The 22,575-nt window shown below is 44.1% G+C and overlaps 1 protein-coding gene and 1 long non-coding RNA gene across 9 annotated transcripts in view; one reads left to right on the top strand and one right to left on the bottom strand.

Annotated features, from left to right (window-relative positions):
* Ikbkb (inhibitor of nuclear factor kappa B kinase subunit beta) overlaps positions 1 to 21,798 on the bottom strand; it is a 59,294-nt gene extending 37,496 nt beyond the window's left edge. For 2 of the 3 annotated variants that reach the window (XM_090353864.1, XM_090353863.1), the window contains exons 1-4: positions 21,692 to 21,798; positions 12,641 to 12,735; positions 11,580 to 11,697; positions 8,457 to 8,526 (exon numbers count right to left, since the gene is read on the bottom strand). In XM_090353864.1, coding sequence (XP_090209990.1) covers positions 8,457 to 8,526; positions 11,580 to 11,697; positions 12,641 to 12,735; positions 21,692 to 21,796 — 388 coding nt within the window. In that variant the 5' untranslated portion in view covers positions 21,797 to 21,798. Of the gene's footprint in view, positions 1 to 8,456; positions 8,527 to 9,671; positions 10,088 to 11,579; positions 11,698 to 12,640; positions 12,736 to 21,691 lie in introns of those variants that run through there. The other variant, XM_090353865.1, reaches the window with a different exon arrangement.
* On the top strand, positions 10,910 to 17,073 carry LOC150049056 (uncharacterized). 6 transcript variants are annotated; one of them, XR_016539012.1, is made up of 5 exons: positions 10,910 to 11,102; positions 11,772 to 11,902; positions 12,490 to 12,564; positions 14,032 to 14,091; positions 16,613 to 17,073. It is a non-coding gene; the product is annotated as an uncharacterized LOC150049056 (long non-coding RNA). The 6 variants fall into 6 exon arrangements; XR_016539011.1 differs by lacking the exon at positions 16,613 to 17,073 and adding an exon at positions 15,235 to 15,453; XR_016539010.1 differs by lacking the exons at positions 14,032 to 14,091; positions 16,613 to 17,073 and adding an exon at positions 13,905 to 14,017 and having other exon boundaries at positions 10,910 to 11,154.
* Positions 21,799 to 22,575: the final 777 nt, after the last annotated feature.

Below are 22,575 nucleotides of genomic sequence, written 5' to 3' on the forward strand. Positions count from 1 at the left end.
AGATTTCAGCCTCCTAAGCTAGGATTGCAAGCATGATCCATGGGCAATCAGCTAAAACAATCTGACTCATGCTTTTGAGTTTCTAGTATGTAGTTAATTGGTCCATTGTTTTCAGGGCAGCCCCACATAGATGAGCATGAGGCAGCAAAACTGCTGTCTCCTGGAGAGGAAGCAACTGAGAAACTAGGGGAATGGAAACATTTTTTAACAGGGGGATAAGAAACAGTAGTAAAGGAAGATTCTAACAGGAGATTCAAATTTGACATTTGTGCCTGAGTAATTTAGACAGGACCAGTGACAAGAAAGTAGATTTGAAATGCAATCAGATTTAAAGAAGTCTAGGACTTCAATTTGGAAGTGCATTAAGGAAAAGTATCTTGCAGGCATGAGCATAGACTTTAGGACAGACAACATATTTGAAGAAAGATACAGTGAGCAAAGATACAACCTGACAAAGAGAATCCTGGAAAGCAGAGACCCATGGATCCTGGTATAGAAAGATGAATGGGACTCAAACAAAAAAGAAGAGAATGTTAGAAACAGAGCTCCAGGTCAAAGATGAGGTAGATTATGAAGCTTAAGGGTCTGGGAAGCAGAAGTGGGGCTGCAACAGCTGAGTGGACCTCAGAGACAATATGGGGCAACTGTTCTGAAGACTGGCTACCCACGTAGTTTAAAAGAATGCTGAAGTAGAAGGGACCTTAGAGAAAGAGTACCTTGAGGCTCAAATCGCTTATTCTAAAGTTGAGAACACCCAGGCCGATCAAGTTTCACAGCCAGGCCGATCAAGTTTCACAGCTGCCCAGAATATAAAGCTGGCAGAGAGGGAGAAGCCAAGGCTGAAATCAGTTACCTTCACTTTTGTTATTATGAAGTTTTCTTTTTTTCATTTTGGCAATACTGGGATTTGAACTCAGGGGCCTCAGAACCTTGTGCTTTTCTTTCTTTTTTTTTTTTTTAAAGAATTTATTAACATTGATTTTTACAACATATCTCAAATGTCGTGCTTAACAAACAAGTATTCAAGAAGGGAATCTCTATATACAATCACTGGCACTTAGATTTTAGAACATAAAATTAAGCTGAGGCTTTGTAAGTCATAGATATGTTTTATTACATAGATTAATATGTATCTATGTTTATAGTCATAAATTTTTATGTCTATGTAGTTATGTTTATATCTCCAATATCATGTCCGTAACATTGAGTACCCAAATATTGAGTCATTGTTCTTGTACTGTTTGGATCTAATATCCACATACTAAGGATACCTTGCGCCTTTTGTTCCTTTGGTCTTGACTTATCTCACTCAACATGATTCGCTCTAGCTTCATCCACTTCCCAGAGAATGCCATTATTTTATCTTGTCTATTGGCTATGTAGAATTCTATTGTGTATATATACACCACATTTTTTATAACCATTCATCTGCAGGAGGGCATCTGGGTTGTTTCCATTGCTTGGCTATTGTGAATAGTGCAGAGATGAACATAGCTGAGCAGGTGTCTTTATCATATCCTGGGTTGTGATGCTCAGGATAGATAGGGCCTTGTGCTTTTAATGGAGACATTCTACCCTTGAGCTACATAGCCCCATTCCTTTTTGGCTTTATTTTTCAGATGTAGTCTCATGTCTTTGCTCAAGGATAGCATCAGGCCTCTGGTATACCAGGGTGTCCAGATGAGCATCACTACACCATCTTTTGAAATGAGGGTCTCAATAATTTTTTGCCTGGATTGACCTCTGCTTCCTGAGTAACTGAGGTAACAGGCATGAGTCACAATGTCTGGTTTTTATTAATTTGCCAAGCTGCACTTTCTAACATACAAATGATCTGAAATCAAGTACTCATTTTTTGTTACAATCAGCAGTAGAAACTGGCGGAGGTATCAACAGAACAAGCAGGAAAGTTCACAAGCAGGGAAACACTACATAGAGTGCCTAATTTTCTGATTCCCTGAGTCTCTGTCTCCAAGCCTAAGTTCACTGAGACCCTCCTACGCCTTCCTGTTGAACCCCTATCAGAGGGCAGCTCCTACAAGGATAGAGATGGTGATCAGAGGCACGAGGCGCAAAGATGCAGGCTGGAGTTCCTCAAACTCACAGGACAATATGTTCAGCACTACATCTGGATGCCCTGCAAAACAAGTTAAAGCTCTGGCCTCCAGTCTATAGCAAGGCACAGCAGGGAGGTAGCAGAACCTTCAAGAAGTGGGGACTAACGAGAGGTCTTCCAATCACTGGAAGGCATGCTTTGAAGGGGATAGTGTAACTTCAGTGCTTTCCTCTTCCACTCTCTCTTTTGCATCCTAATCACGAGATAAGCAACTATAATCATGGGGTGAGCAACAATATTATACACTGCCACAGGCTCCCTTGCCATAATGTGCTGTCTAACCACAGTTCTAAGTTCAAGGGGACCAAGTGTCCCCCTTGAAAACTGTGAGCCAAATTAAATCTTGCTCTTCAAAAGTTGATTATTTCAAGCATTTGTTATAGAAAATGGGAAGCTAATCATTAATCACCATGGCAAACTGGCCACCTGGAGAATGAAGGGCGATGAATTCTAGTTTAAGATTCAGTAAAGCCTCAGTAAAGATTCAGGCAGCCTCAGTCTAGTCAGGAGCCTGTTCTTACCAACCCTCAGCCCCCTGGGGCAGAAGGATTGCTGTCTGCCCTTCAATCCTGACTGCTTAGAACTTTATTCCCAGCCAGCCAGTGGCAGTGGCTCATACCTGTCATCATACCTGTAATTGTAGCTACTCAGGAGATTGAGATCTGAGAATCAGTTCAAAGCCAGCCTGAGCACTAAAGAACCTGAGACTCTTATCTCTAATTAATCACTAGAAAACAGATAATAAGGCTGTAGCTCTAGGGGTAGGGTGGTAACCTAGGCAGGCCCAGGGGTAGGGCGGTAGCCTTGAGCTGAAGAGCTCAGGAATAATGCCCAGGCCCAGAGTTCAAGTCCCATGACCCATCAAAAATAAATAAATAAATAAACAAACAAACAAACAATTTCTCCACCAGCAGAAGGAAACACTCCAACATTTTCCAAAGGATAATGAACAAGACTGTTTGAACAGAGTCCACTGAGCTATTTTAAGATGACAGCTACCTCTACACCTGTCCTCAGATCTATTTCCAAGTTAGTGGCAAAGTATGATAGGTTAGATTTGCTTGGCAAGAGGCAAGGGTTCCCTTGTAGGCACATATGTACCCTGCAATGTCTCACATATAATCTCCACATGTGTACACTGCTGTATCTTCTCATGGAAAAAAATTCTACCTGTGTTGTTTTCTTTCTTTTTTTTTTTCTTTTGTGCCAGTCCTATGGCTTGAGCTCAGGGCCTGAGCACTATCCTTGGGCTTTCCTCAAGGCCAGTGTTGGGTACCATTTGAGCCACAGCACCACTTCTGGCTTTTCTACGTATATGCTACCAAGGAATTGAATTGGGTCTTCGTGCATGCTAGGCAAGCACTCTACCACTAGGCCAAACTCCCTGCCCCTGTGCTGTTTGCTTGGTGGATATGTTGGTAGGTTAGGGGCACCAAAAAAAAAAAAAAAAGCTAGGGGCAAACAAGTTTAACTCAGAATAGAAGACAATGGATCTAGCTCTTCTGGGCCAAGGGTGTTGGCTCAGCCACTTATCAACCAGGCAGGGAGTAGCAGTGACAATTCCAACAAAATGAGCACGGGAATGATGACTTCAAACAACCTGGAACAAAATATGTTCAGGAAATATTTGAAATTATGAGTAATATTAAAGTAGTTGTCCCAAGTAAAGCAGTCATGAGACTTTCACAAACAAAATAAATGGGTCTTGTATATAAATCAGAAATGAAAATAAAAGCAAAATATAAGCTTATCAACAACCTCATCTGTAACCACAAAATCTGGGGATGTAACTGAATACAAAAGATGATAAAGACAAGAATGGGAGAAATGAGTCTGGGAAGGTCAGCCATTTTCAGGAAAGATCATGAGACACCAAGCTGTCAGGTTTGCTGGCTCCAAACTTAGATCATAATCAAAATTAGGAACTGTCGTTTGTCAGGTAGCCAAAACCCAAATACAGAAGAGGAAGGAAATGAACAAGGGAAGACCAATTACTGACTGCACAATATACCAGGAAAAGAACACTATGCTGGGAGCTATGTGTCCGTTTTCATTTTCTTTTTTCTTTCTTTTTCTGGTCTATCATGGGGCTGGAATTCAGGACCTGGGCACTGTTTCTGAGCTCTTTTGCTCAAGGCTAGCACTTCACCACTTTGAGCTACAGCGCCACTCTGACTTACAGTTAGTTAATTGGAGATAAGAGTCTCACAGATTTTCCTGCCTCGGCTGTCATTGAACTACAATCCTCAGATCTCAGCCTCCTGAGTAGCCAGGATAACAAGTGTGAGCTAAAAAGTCTACTGAGGGGGCCAGGAGCATGGCCTAGTGGCAGAGTGCTTGCCTAGCATTCAGGAAGCCCTAAGTTTAATTCCCTAGAACTACATACACAGAAAATGCCAGAAGTGGTACTGTGGCTCAAGTGGTAGAGCACTAGCCTTATGAAAGCCAAGGACTGGCCAAAACAAAAAACTCAATGAGATGAATAATGGCTCCATTCTATAGTTAATAAAACAGACACACTGAAACAGGCCTCAGGTCACACTGACAACCAGTGAAAGGGCTGGTTTGTGAGCTGCAAGTGTTAATAAAATATGTAGACATCTGTTTTTTTGATAAAGTGAAAATTATTTTAATTTTGGGGGATTGAACTCAGGTTCTGAGTGTTGTCCCTGAGCTTTTAGCTTGAGGGTGGTGCTTTATACCACCTGAGCCATAATTTCCACTTTTGGCTTTTTGCTAGTTAATTGGAGATAAAAATCTCATGGACTTGCCAGGCGTGGTGGCTCACCTCGCTACTCAGAAGGCTGAGATCTGAGGATCATCTGAGAATCAAGAGTTCAAAGCCAGACCAAGCACTAAAGAATTTGAGACTCTATCTCCAATTAGCCACTAGAAAACAGGAAGTGGCGCTGTGGCTCAAGGGTAGGGTAGTGGCCTTGAGCTGAAGAGCTAAGGCACAACACCCAGGCCTAGGGATAGGGTGGTAGTCTTGAGCTGAAGAGCTCAGGGACAGTGCCTGGGCCCAGAGTTCAAGTCCCTGGCTGGCTCTAAGCAATGATCCTCAAATTTCACCTTCTTGAGTAGTTAGGATTACAGGTATGAGCCATAGGTGCTCAGCTTTAATTTCTTTCCTTTTGTTGTTATTTATATGTGGGTGTCAGTAGTGGGGCTTGAACTCAGGACCTTACATTCTTACTTGGCTTTCTCCCACATAGCTAATAGTCTGGCTAGCTTTCTTCACACTTGAGCCAAGTTTCTAGTCCATTCTTTTGCTGACTGATGCAAATCAGGGTTTCATACACTTTTCTGCTCAGGATGGCTTCAAATCACAATCCTCAGGTCTTAGCCTCCTGAGTACCTAAAATTACAGGTGTGCGCCACTACCACCAGTGCTATTTTATCTTGGAACTTATTTCACTCATTTGATAAATATTCAGACAACTTGAATACAATGACCTACTATTCTAGATTCTGGATTAAAGCTTCATTTTTCATAAGTTTAATTGAGGGCTGCATATGTAGCTCAGTCAAAGAACCCCTACTTAGCATGAGTAAGGCTCATGGTTCCATTCTTAGCACCAAACACACAAACATACAATAAACATTAAATAAGGTTAATTCTAGTGTAATAGTCTTTCAAAATCTATTTTCAATTGAGGGCCAGAAAAGAAAAACAGGATTAGTAATCTAAAATACTTAATATCCATATAGAATTAATTCAGAATTCATCTGTCTTCATCTGATGTGTATAACACACACACACACACACACACAAAACTTCAATAGGTAGCAAGAAGTTACCACAGTAAGTCAATAGTAACTAGATTCAAAATGCACTTAAAACCAAAAGACTCTGTGAACAGCAGAGGCATTATTAATATCTGTTGCAAATTACTTAAAAAAGAAAAACCTAGCCAGGTGCCAGGCTCACACGTGTAATCCTAGCTACTCAGGAGACTGAGATCTGAGGGTCACAGTTAAAAGCCAGCCTGGGCACAAAAGTCTGTGAGACTCCTATCTCCGATTAACCACTAGAAAATCAGAAATGGCGCTGTGGCTCAAGTGGTAGGACACTAGCATTGAGCTGAAGAGCTCAGGGACAGCACCCCAGGCCCAGAGTTCAAGCCCCATGACCAACCAAAGAAAACAAAAGAAAAACCTCATTAAAAGCAGTAGGCAATCTTGTGTACTTGAACCAAAAATTGAAATACCTTTTGTGTTTTTGATTTTTTTCTTTTGATGATAGTTGAGGGTTTAACTTAGGGTCTTGCACTTCCTAGGTAAACACCCTATCAATTGATCTATGTCCTCAGCATTATTTTTGCTCAGTTATTTTTAGAAAAGGGTCTCAAATTTATGTCTTGACTGGGATAGACAGCAATTCTCCTTATACCTGCCTCTCACATAGGTCAAATTACAAGTGTACTACCATGCCCATCTGTTGGCTGAGATGGGGGTCTAACATTTTACTTGAGTTGGCCTCAAACTGTGATCCTCTTGATCTCTCCGTTCTATGTATCTGGTAATTCAGACATGAGCTGCTATACCCAGCTAAAGATCTTTTAATAACTATTGCCAAATGCATAATCTAATGAGTAATGTGTAGCATAAAAATGCTTGAAATAACATAAGAAATAACTCAATGAAACTCTAACCAAAGAGAACAAAAGCTATCGAAAGAAGACCAGAGCATCCTCCACTAACTTTGTCTTCAACCTCCAATTCAATAAGGAATAAACTAATGAGATCAGTGAGGTGAATCAAGTAATTATCCATGCAAAATGTAAATAGACAAGCTACGAGACTAGATATTAAGAAAATAAGTGAAACTGGGCCGGGAGCATGGCTTAGTGGTAAAGTGCTTGCATTGCATGCACGAAGCCCTAGGTTCGATTCCTTGATACCACATACACAGAAAAAGCTGGAAGTGGCATTGTGGCTCAATGACAGAGTGCTAGCAAAAAGTGTCCAAGGACAGTGCCTAAGCTGGAGTTCAAGCCCCATGACTGGAAAAAGAAAAAAAAAAAAAAGTGAAACTGTCAACTTCTGGATTAGCTCCTCCCCCCAGGGAAACACAGAGGGTACTTCCAGGAGACTCATGTGCCAGCCCATGGAAAAAAGCAGTGGGCTGAGAGTGTCTCTCCACTCAGGAGAGGTTGAGACTAAGTACACTGTCACCTTACCTTTCATGTGATCCCTTCAAAAGGGAAAAGACACAGGATGGATAGGGAGGTGGCTATTCAATTTTAGCCTTAACTACATCACTGCTTAACTTTCCCCATTAACTTCCCTTCTGCCTTCTCTTTATGCAAAGAAGAAAAGTAAGGAAGAGACAGCCACACACACTGGTAAGGCAAAATGTGTGAGACCAGAGGCCTCTTCTCTGCAAGCCAGGGGCCAGAGAACACAGCTGTGTAAATGTATAAGAGCACCAATGAATGACTAGTAAATCTACAGAAAGACACATGACTTCAATGTACTTCTCTTAACTCTTTGTATATTTGACAATCTGTTTAATGCTCTTAAAAAAAAAAGTTTGAGCAAGCAGAAGTACATACAGCTTTAAAAGCTTGAGGCAGGGGAGATAAAAATGGAGTCATAGTCTCCAAATCTGGGGGCAAATATCCAAAGATAACCTCTGATAACTTAACTCTTAGATTCCAAATTATCATTTACTATCAATAATCTTAGATTCTACTGTTATTTTTCTGAAAGTCCCGAGCAAACTGCTGTGACACTTCTGGCATGTGTTTTTCTAGGCCAGAGCCTGGACTGACCCTCAGAACCCCACCTCACCTCCCCCGGAGAGGGCCCCGGGGCCAGCACACATTATGCATCTGTGAAGACTGACCTGACTCTTCCCCAAAGTCAGCTCAGAGAGTGCCAGGACACCCTCATCTGAGGACAAAAACAGCACCAAAGGATTAAATAAGAAGTTTTCCTATGCCTGCAGTTGGCAGAGAACTGTCAACATGGGAGTGGAAAAATTCCTAGCCAAGGGATGAAACTCATTCAAATGACAACCTATTCCATTGCAGGCTGTTCCAGGAAAGCAGGGAGTGGACCTTTTTAAAAGGAATGGAAATCTGTTCTACATACATCATAATTCACTTCATGATTTGGTCAGGAAGGAAGGGAAACCTATTTGAGTTCAGCGCCTGCCTGGCTAGCCCCTGGTTGACCTCCTCACCCAACTGGGTCCCTCCACACAACTGTCATGTCCTCTAAGAGACAAGAGAACAAAAACAGCTCCATCTGCGCCCCCCGACCCCCAAAACCCATATGTGTACCACATGCTCTCCCTGAAGGGCACAACCTGGCTTCCACAGCTGGGACTTACCAATGTCACTCAGCAGGGTGAGGATGGCTCCTTCCCGTAGGCCACAGCAGTTCTCAAACTGGTTCAAGTACTGTAGAGAAGTTGAGAAGAAACAGTGTGTAGATGGTCACCAGTATCTTCTACCCAACCGTCAGGAGTGTTAACATTGGCCATGGCCTTTGGAGGCCCCATGTGGCAAGAGCTGGGGCCATGAAAGGTGAGGCAGCAGCCAGAGGCCCTCACGTCCTCACAGTGCTGGCCCTGGAACAGGTATGAGTCACTCTCAGAGGAGGAATTGTCAGGCCTCACTTGCCACTACAATTCAGAAGGAGGAAGCCAGAGTCTAAGCCCAGTGACAGGGCAGATGGGGAAGGACTCACAGAAAACCATCCTCTGATCACTTCCCTAATAAGACCTTTGCCACAAGGGCCATGAAAACTGCAGGGAATGCTCAATGGGTAACTAAATGGATGCAGAAACAAGCTCTGTCCAACTTCATCTGACTTATCTTACTGAATTCTGCTACTCCCACCAAGGGAAGTACTTCTGGGACCCATTTCAGATGTGAAAAAATAGAGACTAAGAGACTGTAACATCCTACAGTACACAGATGAGAGGCAAAGAAAGGAAAGCCAAGTGAGGCTGAGATCAATCACATAATCCTTTTGCCCACCTGGACCCTCTACTTATAAAGGAACTTGCAAAGACTTTCTCAGTAGAGAAAAGGGGGCCTAGGGGTCATTACCTAACACAAAGACACATGACCACTTTGGGTTGTTTTTGTTGTTTGTTTTGAGATGAGCTCTCACTATGCTGTCAAGGCTGATCTCAAAATCCTAGATCAGCATACCCAGTCAGTAGCTGAGAATACGAGTATACTGGTTACATGCAGTTGATGTAACACTCTTCCACCCCCCCCCTCCACCACTGTCATGGGTCTTGAACTCTGGGCCTGGGCACACCGTCCTTGAGCTCTTCAGTTCAAGGCTAGCCTGCCTGGCTAGCCCCTGGTTGACCTCTTCACCCCACTAGGTCCTTCCACATAACTGTCATGTCCTCTAAGAGATAAGAGAACAAAAGCAGCCCTATCTGCGCCTCCCCTCAAAACCCCTTTGTGTGCCACATGCTCTCCCTGAAAGGCACAACCTGGCTTACACAGCTGGAGCTACCCCTGGTGCCACAGTGCCACTTCCAGTTTTCTGGTGATTAATTGGAGATAGAGTTTCTCCGACTTACTTTTTGGTGCATGGGCTGGGCTGGCTTTGAACCGTGATCCTCAGATCTCAGCCTCCCGATTAATAGGATTTTAGAAGGATTATAGTGATTAGTAGGATTATAGGCTTATAGACGTGAGCCACTGCTTGACTTAACTCTTTAAATCACTTCTGCTGTACTTATGTGCTGGCCAGCCTTGTCTCTGTGATTATTAACATTTGAGAAAAATTAAAGACTGGCTAATTAATCGGGGAATAACATTTTGTAAGACCTCTCACAATAGTTCTATGGCCCTCTGGGGATGCAGGTACAAAAGCCCATGCCTTCCCATGCCAGAGATGGCTCCCTGGCTCTTGGCTGCCTAGAAAGCCAGTATGCAGTCCTGTGACCACTCACTTCCAAGCAAGCCTTCCCTATCTGATCACACCCCTCTACATCCAGCCTGCCATCTAAGACCTCTTATCTGGTTATAGCAACATGGCTTCATCTCCACCGCCACATCTGGGGACTAGATTGCCATCAAAAGGTTAGGAAAATAGAGGGCCAGGAGCATAGCCTAGTGGTACAGTGCTTGCCAAGCACGCATGAAGCCCTAGGTTTGACTCCCTAGTACCACATACTCAGAAAAAGCCGGAAGTGGTGCTGTAGCTCAAGTGGCAGAGCACTACCCTTGGAGCAAAAGTCTCCAAAAACAGTGCCCAGGCCCTGAGTTCAAGCCCAAGGACTGGTTAAAAAAAAAAAAGGTTAGGAAAATAGAGGAGAATCAAAACTCCCATTTCTAGCAGGTTATCAGTCCCACTAATGAGTCATGCCAAGAATGGCCCTGACCTGAACCACTTCCAGGACAAGTTACTCTATAGCAGGAATCACTCACACAGACATAGACGTTATGGCCTCTCACTGAGTTCTTCTGGGCTCTATTACTATAACTATGTAAGATAGGACCCTCAAGTTTAACCAATCTGGGCTCTGACATTCACCAGTAATGCAAGAGTACTATCTACATACTAATGTCACCAGGCTGCTAAAAGCCACAATGAGATTCTGCGTGCAAATCAGGTCATGTGGAGCGGTTGGGAAGAACATGTGGAGGTATGCATGGAACTGTCGCTGAGACTACAGCAGGCTAAGGCTGCCCAACTTCCAGTGCGAGTTCTGAGACACAGAAGGTACCACAGTGAGAACAAAGGAAGCAAAATCAGCAGATGAGTCAGGGGAGACTCTGTTCCCTGGTGACTAAGCCAGAGCTCTTCCTGGTTACTGTGCAGCAGTGTCATAAAGACAACAAAAAGATCCCCTAGAGACGGGTGTGGTGGCTCATGCCAGTAAATCTAGCTCCTCAGGTGGCTGACATCTGAGGATCAAGGTTCAAAGCCAGCTGCGGGCATAAAAGGACCTGAGACTCTAATCTCCAGTTAACCTCTAGAAAAGGAAGTGGGGCTTGGCTCAAGGGTAGGGCAGTAGCTTGAGCTGAAGAAACCAGAGACAACGCCCAGGCCCAGGGGTAGGGTGGTAGCCTTGAGTTGAAGAGCTCAGATCAGGGACAGGGCCCAGGTGGAGCTCAAAGCCTCATGACCCTCCCCCCACACACACACCTCGCCTCCCAGAACCTGTAGTGCTCTGACATGCCAGGGGAGGAGGTGTCTTGTGTAACTTTTCTGACCTCTTATGGTTCTGATCTGGAGATGCATTCATTGTCCTTTCAGTAATGTAGGTCAAAGTTAAGAGAGTCCCTCTGTGGTTTTCTTAGAAGGCTTCTGATTCAGTCTTTTGATTCACATTCACGTATCACCCCAAAATGGATACGGAAGAGCGATTTGGGAAAGCGAAGCCAAGTCATTGTGCAAATACAGCTTCCTGGCAATGACATATGCATGGTGACAGGCCCTCAACCCCTCGCTTCTACGGACCCAGTCCCAGGACCTTCACCTTTCGGAGATCTCCTCCTTGACAGTACTCCATGGCCAACAAGGGCAAGTCATTGGGTGCCAAGTTCTGCATCCCCTCAGGGACATCCCTGGCAGCCACCACATTGGGGTGGTTCAGCCTAGGAAGGAGAAAAATCAATGAGATCAGAACCCAAACTTTAGCGCAAACCTATTCCTTGTTTCTGTGTCTCAGCCAAGCTCACCTTCCAACAAAGACCAGGAATACCAAGGGTCTCAGAAGTAACAGAGGAAGGACGTGGACAGGACATGGCTTACCTCAGGGTTCCAGGCTACTTTCAGTACCCTGAGCCAAGTAAGGTATCTGTAAGTATATCATGTGACGCTAAAGTTTCTTTAGGAGTAATCACTGCTGCCTTTTTTTTGGCCAGTCCTAAGCTTGAGCTCAGGGCCTGAGCATTGTCCTTGGGCTTTCTTAAGGCTAGAACTCTACCACTTGAACCTCAGCACTACTTCTGGGTTTTTTTTCTATGTATGTGGTACTGAGGAATTGAATCGGGTCTGCATGCATGCTAGGCAAGCACTCTATCACTAGGCTAAACTGCTGGCCACAAAGCTGCCTCTAATAGTGGAGAAAACTAAGAAACTTCTAAGCTCTTGCTATTCAAGTGGAAAGGTAGTATGTGCACATTTGGGCACATAATGAAAATGACTTTTGATTTTTCCTTTTTTTTACAGGCACACACCACCATGCTTGGCTATGAAACTTATCTTAAATTATTTAATATAAATTGACGATGAGGCTCAGTAAAGTCTTCAAATACTCATCCTCTAGAAGTGTCTGCTAGGGTTAAAAGTATGCTTCAAGTGGTACAGCTCCTATCTAGAACATTCTGGAAGAGGTGTCAGATGGAGGAGAAAGAATTATTTCCCTTTTTTTTCTTTTCTTCCAGTACTAGGGTTTGAACTGAGAACCTTGCTACTTGAGCCACACCTCCAAATCAGATCCTCCTTTCTAGATGCAGCAGGTGAGGTTACTGCTACAGAGTCATTTCCACATTCCTTAGGCACAAAGACCTCCCCATTTAGGCACCAGGACCTTACCTCCTCATGATCTGGATCTCCAGGCACCAGCGATCTCGGTTCTTTGGGCTGAGCTCCTGTCGGCACTGTTTGATTGCAATCTGCTCACCTGTCTCCTATGAGAAGGCCACGGTGGAGACAAACAGAATAACAACCTCACTTCATGAGGGTGAGAGTATACTACCTCACCCTGACTGCTGCAGGGCACCTGTCCCAGTCAGGTTGCTATTTCCTTTATCCCCACCTCTTAGCCTGCCCAGATCCTGCCTTGTCCACCCAACCAGAATCTAAAAATGTGTCGAGTCTTGCTCTCTACTACACAAACCCTTTGCCATTCATTCCTCCCAGGGGGATTTCTACTGGGCTCTCTGCCTCAGTAGTATTAGTCTAAGTCATGTATATGATGCTCCTGCTATTTAGCTAATTTGATCTATACAAATGGTGCTTCCTAGAAATGGAGGGAGGAAACATGAACAGATGCAAGCATATGGAAAATAAACTATGTAACTTGTGGGCAGCCTTGAGAGGGGGGAACTGGAAGAAAGGGTTGACAATATTCAAAAAGTAATGTACTCATAGTAGTTCCTCCATACAACATCTTAGTAACAATAAAACTGCATTTAAAATGTGATCTTGGCCAGGCGCAAGGCGCAGTGGCTCATGGCTGTAATCCTTGCTACTCAAGAGGCCGAGCTCTGAGCAACAAAGTTCAAAGCCAGCCCAGGCACCAAAGGACCTGAGCCTCTCCAATTAACCTCTAGAAAATGGGAAGTGGGGCTTGGCTCAAGGGTAGGGCGGTAGCCTTGAGCTGAAGAGCTCAGGGACAGCGCCCAGGCCAAGTTCAAGCCCTATGACACCACCCCCCCCCCCACAAAATGTGATCTTATATCCACCCCCAACCAAAAAAAATGATGCTTCCACATGGTTCAACCTAATAATCCTACACCAAGTGTCTTCATTGTTTTACTAATGATTTCCCTCTTTAGAGGGAATATAAGCCTTGGGTAGTGTAAGGAACATAGACTTGGGGAAAATTCCAACAGTCTTTCATTAGTCATGTGAAAGACATATCTATAGGTGGGGAAAATCACCTATAGATACTGTCTTCTTCACCTGTTAAACAAGAAAAATCACACGCGCACACACACACACACATATGTGTGCACATGCACACGCGCGCGCGCACACACACACACACACACACACACTTTTCACAGTTATAAAATAAGCACTTAGTAATGGGCAGTTCTCAGCAAGTATTTGCTGACCTGACAACCTGTGTCAGGATCCTTTGAAGATCCTCCAGGACTTTCCCAGCCACCCTTCCTCAGTTCAATACTGCTGCAGAGGAGATCACCAGCTCTACTTGCTCAAGTGCTTTCTGGGCCTGTGCTCTTGCTTCTACTGCACAGGAACCATGGACTCATGGCAAGACAACTTACTCTCCACTCTCCTCCATGTCTCCGTAACAGGTAATTTCTTCATTGTACTTATCTGCCAGGGATTTGTTTTCTATAGAGCAATAGAGTATTTTCTTCTTTATAAACTACAGATATGTCCATTCCCATGGGCTTTGGCCTTTATACCAGTAAGCAGCACAATGTCCTCCATTGAGGTTACTTACTTACACTCAATAGGGTTTTGGGGATGACTATTAGCTGGTTACCTCTTTCATTTGGTGCACTGAGGAAGCTTAGGCATTGCAGTGCCCCCAAACTACAGTTCTGGTGGCAGTAACCTGAGAGTTGACCTCACTTCTAACAAGCAAGCTGACCTGTGCCAACATCCTATGTGTTCTTGGGAAGCTACAACATGAACCTCCCTGACAGCCCCCCATAAAGCACACACCAGGAAGGTACAACGTATAGGCAGGAAAACAGACTCCGAACTTCAAAACTCTACATGTGTTTCTATGTACAAAATACGAAGAACTGCAAACTCAAAGAATCTTCAGTTGACACAGTAATATTGGTGTTCCCCATGAAGGCCTCCTAGAATATGGCCTTATAGACCATCTTCCCAGCTTCTCATTTTACAAAAATGCATGCTGGAAGGACCCTAAATCTTGTACATATACATTTCATATAGTATGGAGTGGGATGCAGGACTGGTAAGATGTCCCAATGTGCACTCAAAGGAATGTGCACAGATTAGCCAGCATAGCTGCACACAGCTTTCTCAATAAATGGCAGATATTATTACCACACTTTATTAGGTAATTATACAGAGGCTTCAAGTCCACAAGTTAAGAGTGTAATATATCTTAATCAATGTCACCCTCTTCTCTCATTTCCCCCCATATTTTCATACATTTTGTTGCTTACATTGAGATTTTCTAAATATGTTCCAAAACTATTCATTTGTTGCTTCAATTACAGAGTAAACATATTAGGACACGAGCATCTTTTTTCCCTTTATATCTATAATGGAGGTAAAGCCCATGCCCTATAAATCCTTAGTGAACTAACTAACAAGCGCAGTTTCAAGACTCAAAACACTAGATGAGCAGAAGTGACTTAGTCCCATTTAGTCAATGTTAGTACTACTGAAGAATTGGCAATACTCTGACTTCTAACAGCCAGTGCATTTATTACCTTCTCCATCTTTTCATGTAGCCCACAGGAGCCCAGAGAACACTGCCCAGCCTCTTTCACATTAGAAGCATACACAAAAGGTAGTGTTTATGAAACATCCTGGGATGTTTTCTGATCTTCCAGAGGACAGCTGTACCACATTCTGCAGGTCATGACTGGGATTGACAGAGGGGATCTCAGAAGTCCACACAGCGTGTGGGAAGTTGTGACCCAAAATCTGAACAAGTGACAGAATCAGGATTTGAGGCCATTGAGTAATCTTTTATTTAAACAATACTGACAAGTGGTTTGCACAGTATGTAATAAAGATCATATTGAAAACATCTACCTATTTAAACTACACTGACGAATGGTTTGTGCTGAGCCTTGGACTGGAGATGTAATGAAATACAGATATAGCAAGGGCTGTCAAGGCCTACACTGTAAAGGAAACTCTAGGGAGACAGGGCTACGGTCATTTGTCACACTGCTCTTCCTCATCTAGAAATACAGATTAAGCACTCCTTTTCCAAAATGCTTAGGACCAAAAGTATTTCAGATTTCAGATGCTTTTAGATTTTGGAGTATCTTCTTCATACAAATGAAATATTATAGGACCAGGATACAAGTCTAACAATTTTTTTTGGGGGGGGGGGTCATGGGACTTGAACTCTGGGCCTGGACGCCTGTCCCTGAGCTCATCAGTTCAAGGCTACTGTCCTATCCCTTGAGCCCCACTTCCCCTTTTCTAGTGATTAACTAGAGATAAAAGTCTCAGTTTTTTAGTGCCTGGGCTGGCTTTGAACCACGATCCTGTAGCTAGAATTACAGGCGTGAGCCACTGCACCCAGCTGTTAAAAAATTTATATGTCATATATACCCTATACACACAGCCTTAAAGCAATGTGTTATAGTCCCAGGGCACCTTCAATTTGATTATGATCTATCATGAGACCAGGCAGGTGTGTTGGAATATTCCACATGGAATATCATAGGCTACTCAAAATGTTTTGGTCTTGGGAGCATTCTGGATTAGGAATGTTCAACTTACATTCATTTTGGAGTTAACAAAGAAAGACAAATATTTTGTCCTCCTAAGTTTTCCCTCACTATTTCAAAACAGTTTAGGTTGTTACAAAACACTGGGAGTATTCTGAAAATGTCCTCCACCTGGAGAAGCCACAGCAAAGAAAGAACATGGGCTGGGATTTAAATACATGGAGGATTCATCAATCTATAAATAACAACCTTGATTTCTTCGGCTTCATGTCTGAGGATTCCCATTTTTAGATCTTAATTTCAAATATTCCCTTGATTGTAGACAAAACACATGTGATAACAGGAAAATACATTAAATACAAGCACTATGTTTTACCTAGAGTTAAGTAATCGACCACTCTAACTCAGCTGCATGTTTCAGAGGCTATGAAGAGAAACACATTTAGAACATAATAAGCTGCCCATCTTCTGACCTTGGACATGGATTAAAGGCCACTACTAAGCAGTCAAGACAGCCATCAGGCTTTCCCAAACTAAGAAACAGCTGTGAGGACAGTAGAGCGCTTCCTGGAGTCAGCAGGTTCTTAGGTGAGCATCATCAACTATTTATCAACAACTACTTCTCTCCCTCATCCCTCTACAAAACTTCATCTCCACTTTCCATCCCACCATCAAAACAGAGTCCTGTTCATTTGCCACCAAGTTTATCGTAAGTCTGCGCTTCTGGTATGGATTGCTTTGAAAGTTTTATAACTGTCCTTTCTACATCATTGGGCCAGTGCCAGTGTGTCCAAAGACCAGTCAGGGAGCTACTGTTAAATAAATATTCAGGACTTTTCAAGAGCTGGCTTGAGATCTACCATGGTGGAAATAGGTAACTAAAAAATGGAAAGACTTGGAGAACACTATGTTAAGTGAAGTAAGCCAGACCAAAGAAGCATGGGTTGCATGGTTTCTGTCATTAGAAGAAACTAGAACATGCCTATAAATCTAGAAGCATACTGCTTACTTGACTCCCAAGCAGTTATAAATGAGCTAATGAAGAATAACAGAATCTATAGAGAATACAAATAATGTAATTCTTTAGAAAGACTAAGTCAAAGGGCCAGGAGTTTGGCCGAGTGGTAGAGTGCTTGCCTAGCATGCATCAAGACCTGGGTTTGATTCCTCAGTACCATATACATAGAAAAAAGCCAGGAGTGGTACTGAGGCTCAAGTAGTAGAGAAAGTCCAAGGACAGTGGATTGAATGAATTATTTTGTGGACCTAACATGTGTGTGTATGTGTCTGTCTGTCTGTCTGTCTGTCTGTCTGTCTGTCTATCTATCTACCTATTTATCTATATATTCTTCCCTACGGGGAAATAAAAAGAAAACCAAAGCCTGATCCAGCCTGGGCTGACTAGGACATGAGAGCCCTTACAAGACACTACTTCACACATAAAAGGCAGCAGAAGACAGGTACCAGACACTCATGGCTGGAGTCTAGATACTCAGGAGAATAAGATCTGAGAATTGTAATTCAATATAGCCTAGGCAGGAAAGTGTCAACTACGAAAAGCTGAAAATGGAGCTGTAGCTCAAGTGGTAGAACACTAGCCTTGAGCAAAACAGCTCAGGGACAGTGCCCAGGTCTGAGCTTAAGCCCCAGGACCAGCAAATACAAACACACACATACACACACATACACAGGGCTGGGAGTTTAGCCTCATGGTAGAGTGATTGCCTAGCATGCACGAAGACCTGGGTTTGGAAAAAAACCCAGAAATGGTGCTGTGGCTCAACTGGTGGAGCTCTAGCCTTGAGAAAGTTCACGGACAGTGCCCAGGCCCTTAGTTCAAGGCCCAGGACTGGCAAAAAAACAAACAAACCCATACCCATACACACACACACAAAAGTAGCATAGGAGACCTATCAAATAAGTGGAGTGGACATAAGGAACTCAATGGAGAATCAAATTCTCAGGGAATGAAGCAGTCTGTAAAGAGTTTAGGAAAATATGATCTAGAGCTGATCTTGGTGAAAGGGGCAGAATTATATAAGCTTCCAGGAGAGGAAAACTAGTTCAAAACGAAGCATAGTTGGTAGGAGTGTAAACTTGTTCAACCACCCTGGAAAGCAGTATGGTGATTCCTCAAGAGCCTAAACTTGGGGGAGGGAGGGACCTAGTGGTAGAGTGCTTGTCTAGTATGCACAAAGGCCCAGGTTCGATTCCTCGGTACCACACACATAAACAAAAGCTAGAGGTGGTGTTGTGGCTCAAGTGGTAGAGCTTTACCCTTGAGAAAAGTCCAAGGACAGTGCTCAGACCCTGAGTTCAAGCCCCACGAATGGCCAAAAAAAAAAAAAAAAAAAAAAAAACTAAGCATAAGAGCTCCCCTATGACCCAGCAATCCCACTCCCTGGCATTTACCCAAATGTCCAGAAACAAGGACATACTAAAGCCACTAGCACAATGATGTTCTTGCAGCATTATTTTACCATAGTGAAGATATGGAACCAATCCAGTTGCCTTTCAGTACATGATTGGATCAAGAAGATGTAGTACTTATAGACAATGGAATTCTATGCTGCCATCAGAAAGAATAACATCACCCCATTCGTAAACAAATGGAAACTTGGAAAAAAAAAATATTAAATGAAGTAAGCCAGACCCAAAGGAATACAGGCTCAATGGTTTCCCTCATTTGTAATAATTAGAACACATCTAGGACTTTCCTTGCAGAGGATTATAAAAGCTCAAAACCTAGGTACATTAGGTCACATAGGATGAGACTAAATGAAATGAACTTTAGGATATGGAAACAAGGGGTTTATCTTCTGTGATTATTGTTCTTAATGTACTATGTTATTTCTCTTCTCTTTTTTTTTTTTTTGCCTTATAGTTAATCTCATGTTGTTACTGTATCTGACTTTGTTACCTGGTATATTGTATATCCATTTATTTGTTTACTTGAAATAGGGAAGGGGTGAAAACAAGATGATTGGGAAGGGGTGGGAGGAAACAGGGACAAAAACATGAGAAGGGGTATCAATGTGTGAGAAATAATATATACCTACTACCTAACAAATGTAACTAACTCTAAGCCCTTTATACAGACAATAAAATTTTTTTAAAAAAACAAAGCTCCTGTAGGGAGCCAGCTGGAAGGTAGTATACAGGCAGTATATGGACAAACCATGAAAGGGCCCCAGAAGGCTGAAGGAAGATTTTTAAAAAAGAAACGAAGAATTATGCAAGTAGAAAACTAGAAATAGTAATTCTAAAAGCTCTCTGTCTATCTCTATCTCTGTCTCTGTCTCTGTCTCTCTCACACACACACACACACACTCTCTCTCTCTCTCTCTCTCTCTCTCTCTCTCTCTCTCTCTCTCTCTCAGACCCCTACCTATAAAGCCAAAAAAAAAAAAATCTTATCTGGGAACAAAGAAAATGGAAGCCATTCTGAGTTCAAGAAGACAGACACAGGAACTATGTGGATAGAACTCTTCATGAAGAAAGCCACGATGTCTTCAGTTAAGCTGACTCTTACAAGTACTAGGCTATCTAAAAGCAGTTGTAGCCCAGGTACTTGTCGAAACCATACAATACTCTGGCCTTTGTTTAATGCTAGACCTACACTTTGGATGGGACAGAGTTGCCATGAATGGTTATATACTTTTCCTCTTAGGTTTTGTTTTGTTTTTAGATAGAGTCTCATTTTGTAGCCCAGGCTGGTGTAAAACTCAAGATCTTCTGGCTTCTGCTTTCTATGTCCTGGGCTTATAAATATGCATCACCATGTCCAGCAAAGTAGTTTAAGGAACCCTTATCCAAAGGTCATGCTGGAATTCTAGTATCCAAGCTGGGCATGCCATACTACTTACAGAACTATATAATGGTCTCCATCTCAGCCCCCACGCTCCTCCAGTAGTCCCTCCTTCAACTCAGAACTGACAAGACTCAAGGAATGGCCTCGAGTGTTTTCCAACTAAATAAGTCAGGAGGATGAATGCCTGGAATGACCCTTTGATATTTATCCAACAGCCTTGAAAAATCCTTCTGCTGCTGTAAGGGAACAGGCTCCAGGACCATGATTGGCAGCATGCTCTTTCCTTCTAGTTCAGAAAGGTGCTCAACAGCCATTAGCTAAAATCTAGGACTTCCTTCAAGGACTTTACGGAGTTTCAATTTCGGGTCAGGAACTTGATTTTAGGTTTTTGGTGAGTAGAGGTTCCCCACAGCGGTGATCTCCAAGTTGGGTATAGGTTCTCCAAATGTTGTCTAAGAACAGAACTCAAGAATAAAAAATATATAATTAAGCTTCCCCAAAACAATCTCAGATCATTTATCAGAAGGCCACATGCCTTCTCTGTCTGATACTCAGGTATGCTGAGGAGAGTTCAAGGATCACAAGCAGGATGGCAGATGGATCTATAAAGATGTTGCTGGGATGGGCCGGGAGTTTGGCCTAGTGGTTAAAGTGCTTGCCTAGCATGCATGAAGACCCAGGTTCGATTCCTCGGTACCACATACATAGAAAAAAGCTGGAAGTGGTGCTGAGGCTCAAGTGGTAGAGCTCTAGCCTTGAGAAAATCCAAGGACAGTGCTCAGGCCCTGAGCTCAAGTCCAGGACTGGCAAAAAAAAAAAAAAAAGATGTTGCTGGGTAATGTCATTTTTTTTTATGGCATGCAGAATTATGTGTTTCATTACCCAAGTTACATTACTAAGAGTAAAATAACTCTGCTATAGGGAACAAGTAGAGTTTGGACAGAGTCTAGCTCTTGCTAGGCTGGCCCTACACTTGCTAAGCCACGCCTCCCTGATTACACAGGTTATTTTTAGGATAAGGTCTTGCTTCCTATCTCAAAGCCACTATTGTCTATTTTTAGGCTTCTCATCCCCACAAGGATCACAAATGCAAGGCACCATATCCAGCTTCCCTCCATGGAAAGTCTCATGGACTATCCCGCCCACTCCAGCCTGGTATCAAGAGTCTGCCAAGCTCACCCCCCCACGTAGTTTGAGATGACAAGTACACCTAGCTATTGGTGAAGAAAGGGGTCTTACAAATTTTTCTGCCTACACTGGTCCCAAGCTGCAGTCCTTCAATTCTCAGTCTCCCGAGTATCTAAGATTATAGGTATGAAGCACCAGTGCCTGGCTATAATATATGTATATATTTGAAATGTTTTTTTTATCCTTTATCCTATCATGTCATTTTTCATGCAGATCTGTGTATTTTGTGCATACATATGATATGCTACTAAAAGATAGTACGAACATGTAGATTAAATATGTAATTGGGACTGAGAAGAACTTTTTTTCCAATTATTTAGGAGGCGGCATAATCTTTAGCCTAGCAGTCCTGAGGTCCCTTTTCCTAGTCTTCTTTTTCTTCCTGTTTTCTATGACCTTATGGAGCGAAAGTCCCTCTACCTGTTCAGATGGCCAGCTGGGCTTGCCCACCACCCCTCCCTGCCCTTCCCCTGCCTGTCAGCAGCAGTATGAAGTCCCTACCTGATTGTGCCATCGGATGACGTTTCCAAATCCCCCGGTCCCAAGCCGTTCTTTCATTTCCCAGGCCCCACAGGTCTGGGTTGGCAGGGAAGGTGACCAGCTCATACTGAGGCTGTCTCTGGAAGCAATGGTGTGGGGGTGGGGGGGGTGGGGGTGGACAAAAGATAAAAGGTAAGGAAAGCACGGTGCTCCAGGGGATACACAAGTAGGAGTTGTCACGAGCGACTGCAATCCCGGACCTGTGCAGGAAAGTATTTTATTCCACCTGCTGGAGGGCAAATGCGGTCCCTGTCATCTCCTCCCACCCCAAGCTAGCCGGGCGCAGAGGAGCTCGGCCCTGCGCCCGGCCCGGCCAAGCCCGGGCCCGAGGTGGAAGGGAGAGCTCCGGGTCTCCCCGCGCCCCCCGCGCCCGGCAACCCGTCCCCGCCCAGTCCCGCTCCGCCCTCCTCCGCCCCCCGCCCCCGCCCCGGCTCCCTCCCCCAGGCCTCGGCCCCCCCAGCCCCTCACACCCCGGGAACTCCGCCGCGGACGAGTCGGCCGAACGGGTAGGGCCGCGGCTCCGCCACGAGCACCACGTCCCGGCCGCCGAGACGCTCACCTGCCGGCGGGGGCGGCAACGCTGGAGGACAGGGGGGGGTTCCACGATAGCCCCCGTGAGGACGCGAAGTGCGCGAATCTCAAACCCGCCCGCCCGGCGCCACTTCCTCAAACACTTCCTGCTCCGACGTCACGGAGCACGTGACTGGGCGGCTCTTAAAGGGGCCGCGGGCCCGCCCTCCCGCGCGCGCCGGCGCACTCACCCAGGCGGCCCTCGGCGGGTCCGGGCGGTGAGGGTCCCGGGCTTTCTGCCCTGGTCCAACTGCAGTGAACTCACCCGGCTTTCT

This window comes from Megascapheus bottae, chromosome 20 (assembly GCF_031878675.1).
Source record: "Megascapheus bottae isolate mThoBot1 chromosome 20, mThoBot2.hap1, whole genome shotgun sequence".
Classification (NCBI taxonomy): Eukaryota; Metazoa; Chordata; class Mammalia; order Rodentia; family Geomyidae; genus Megascapheus; species Megascapheus bottae.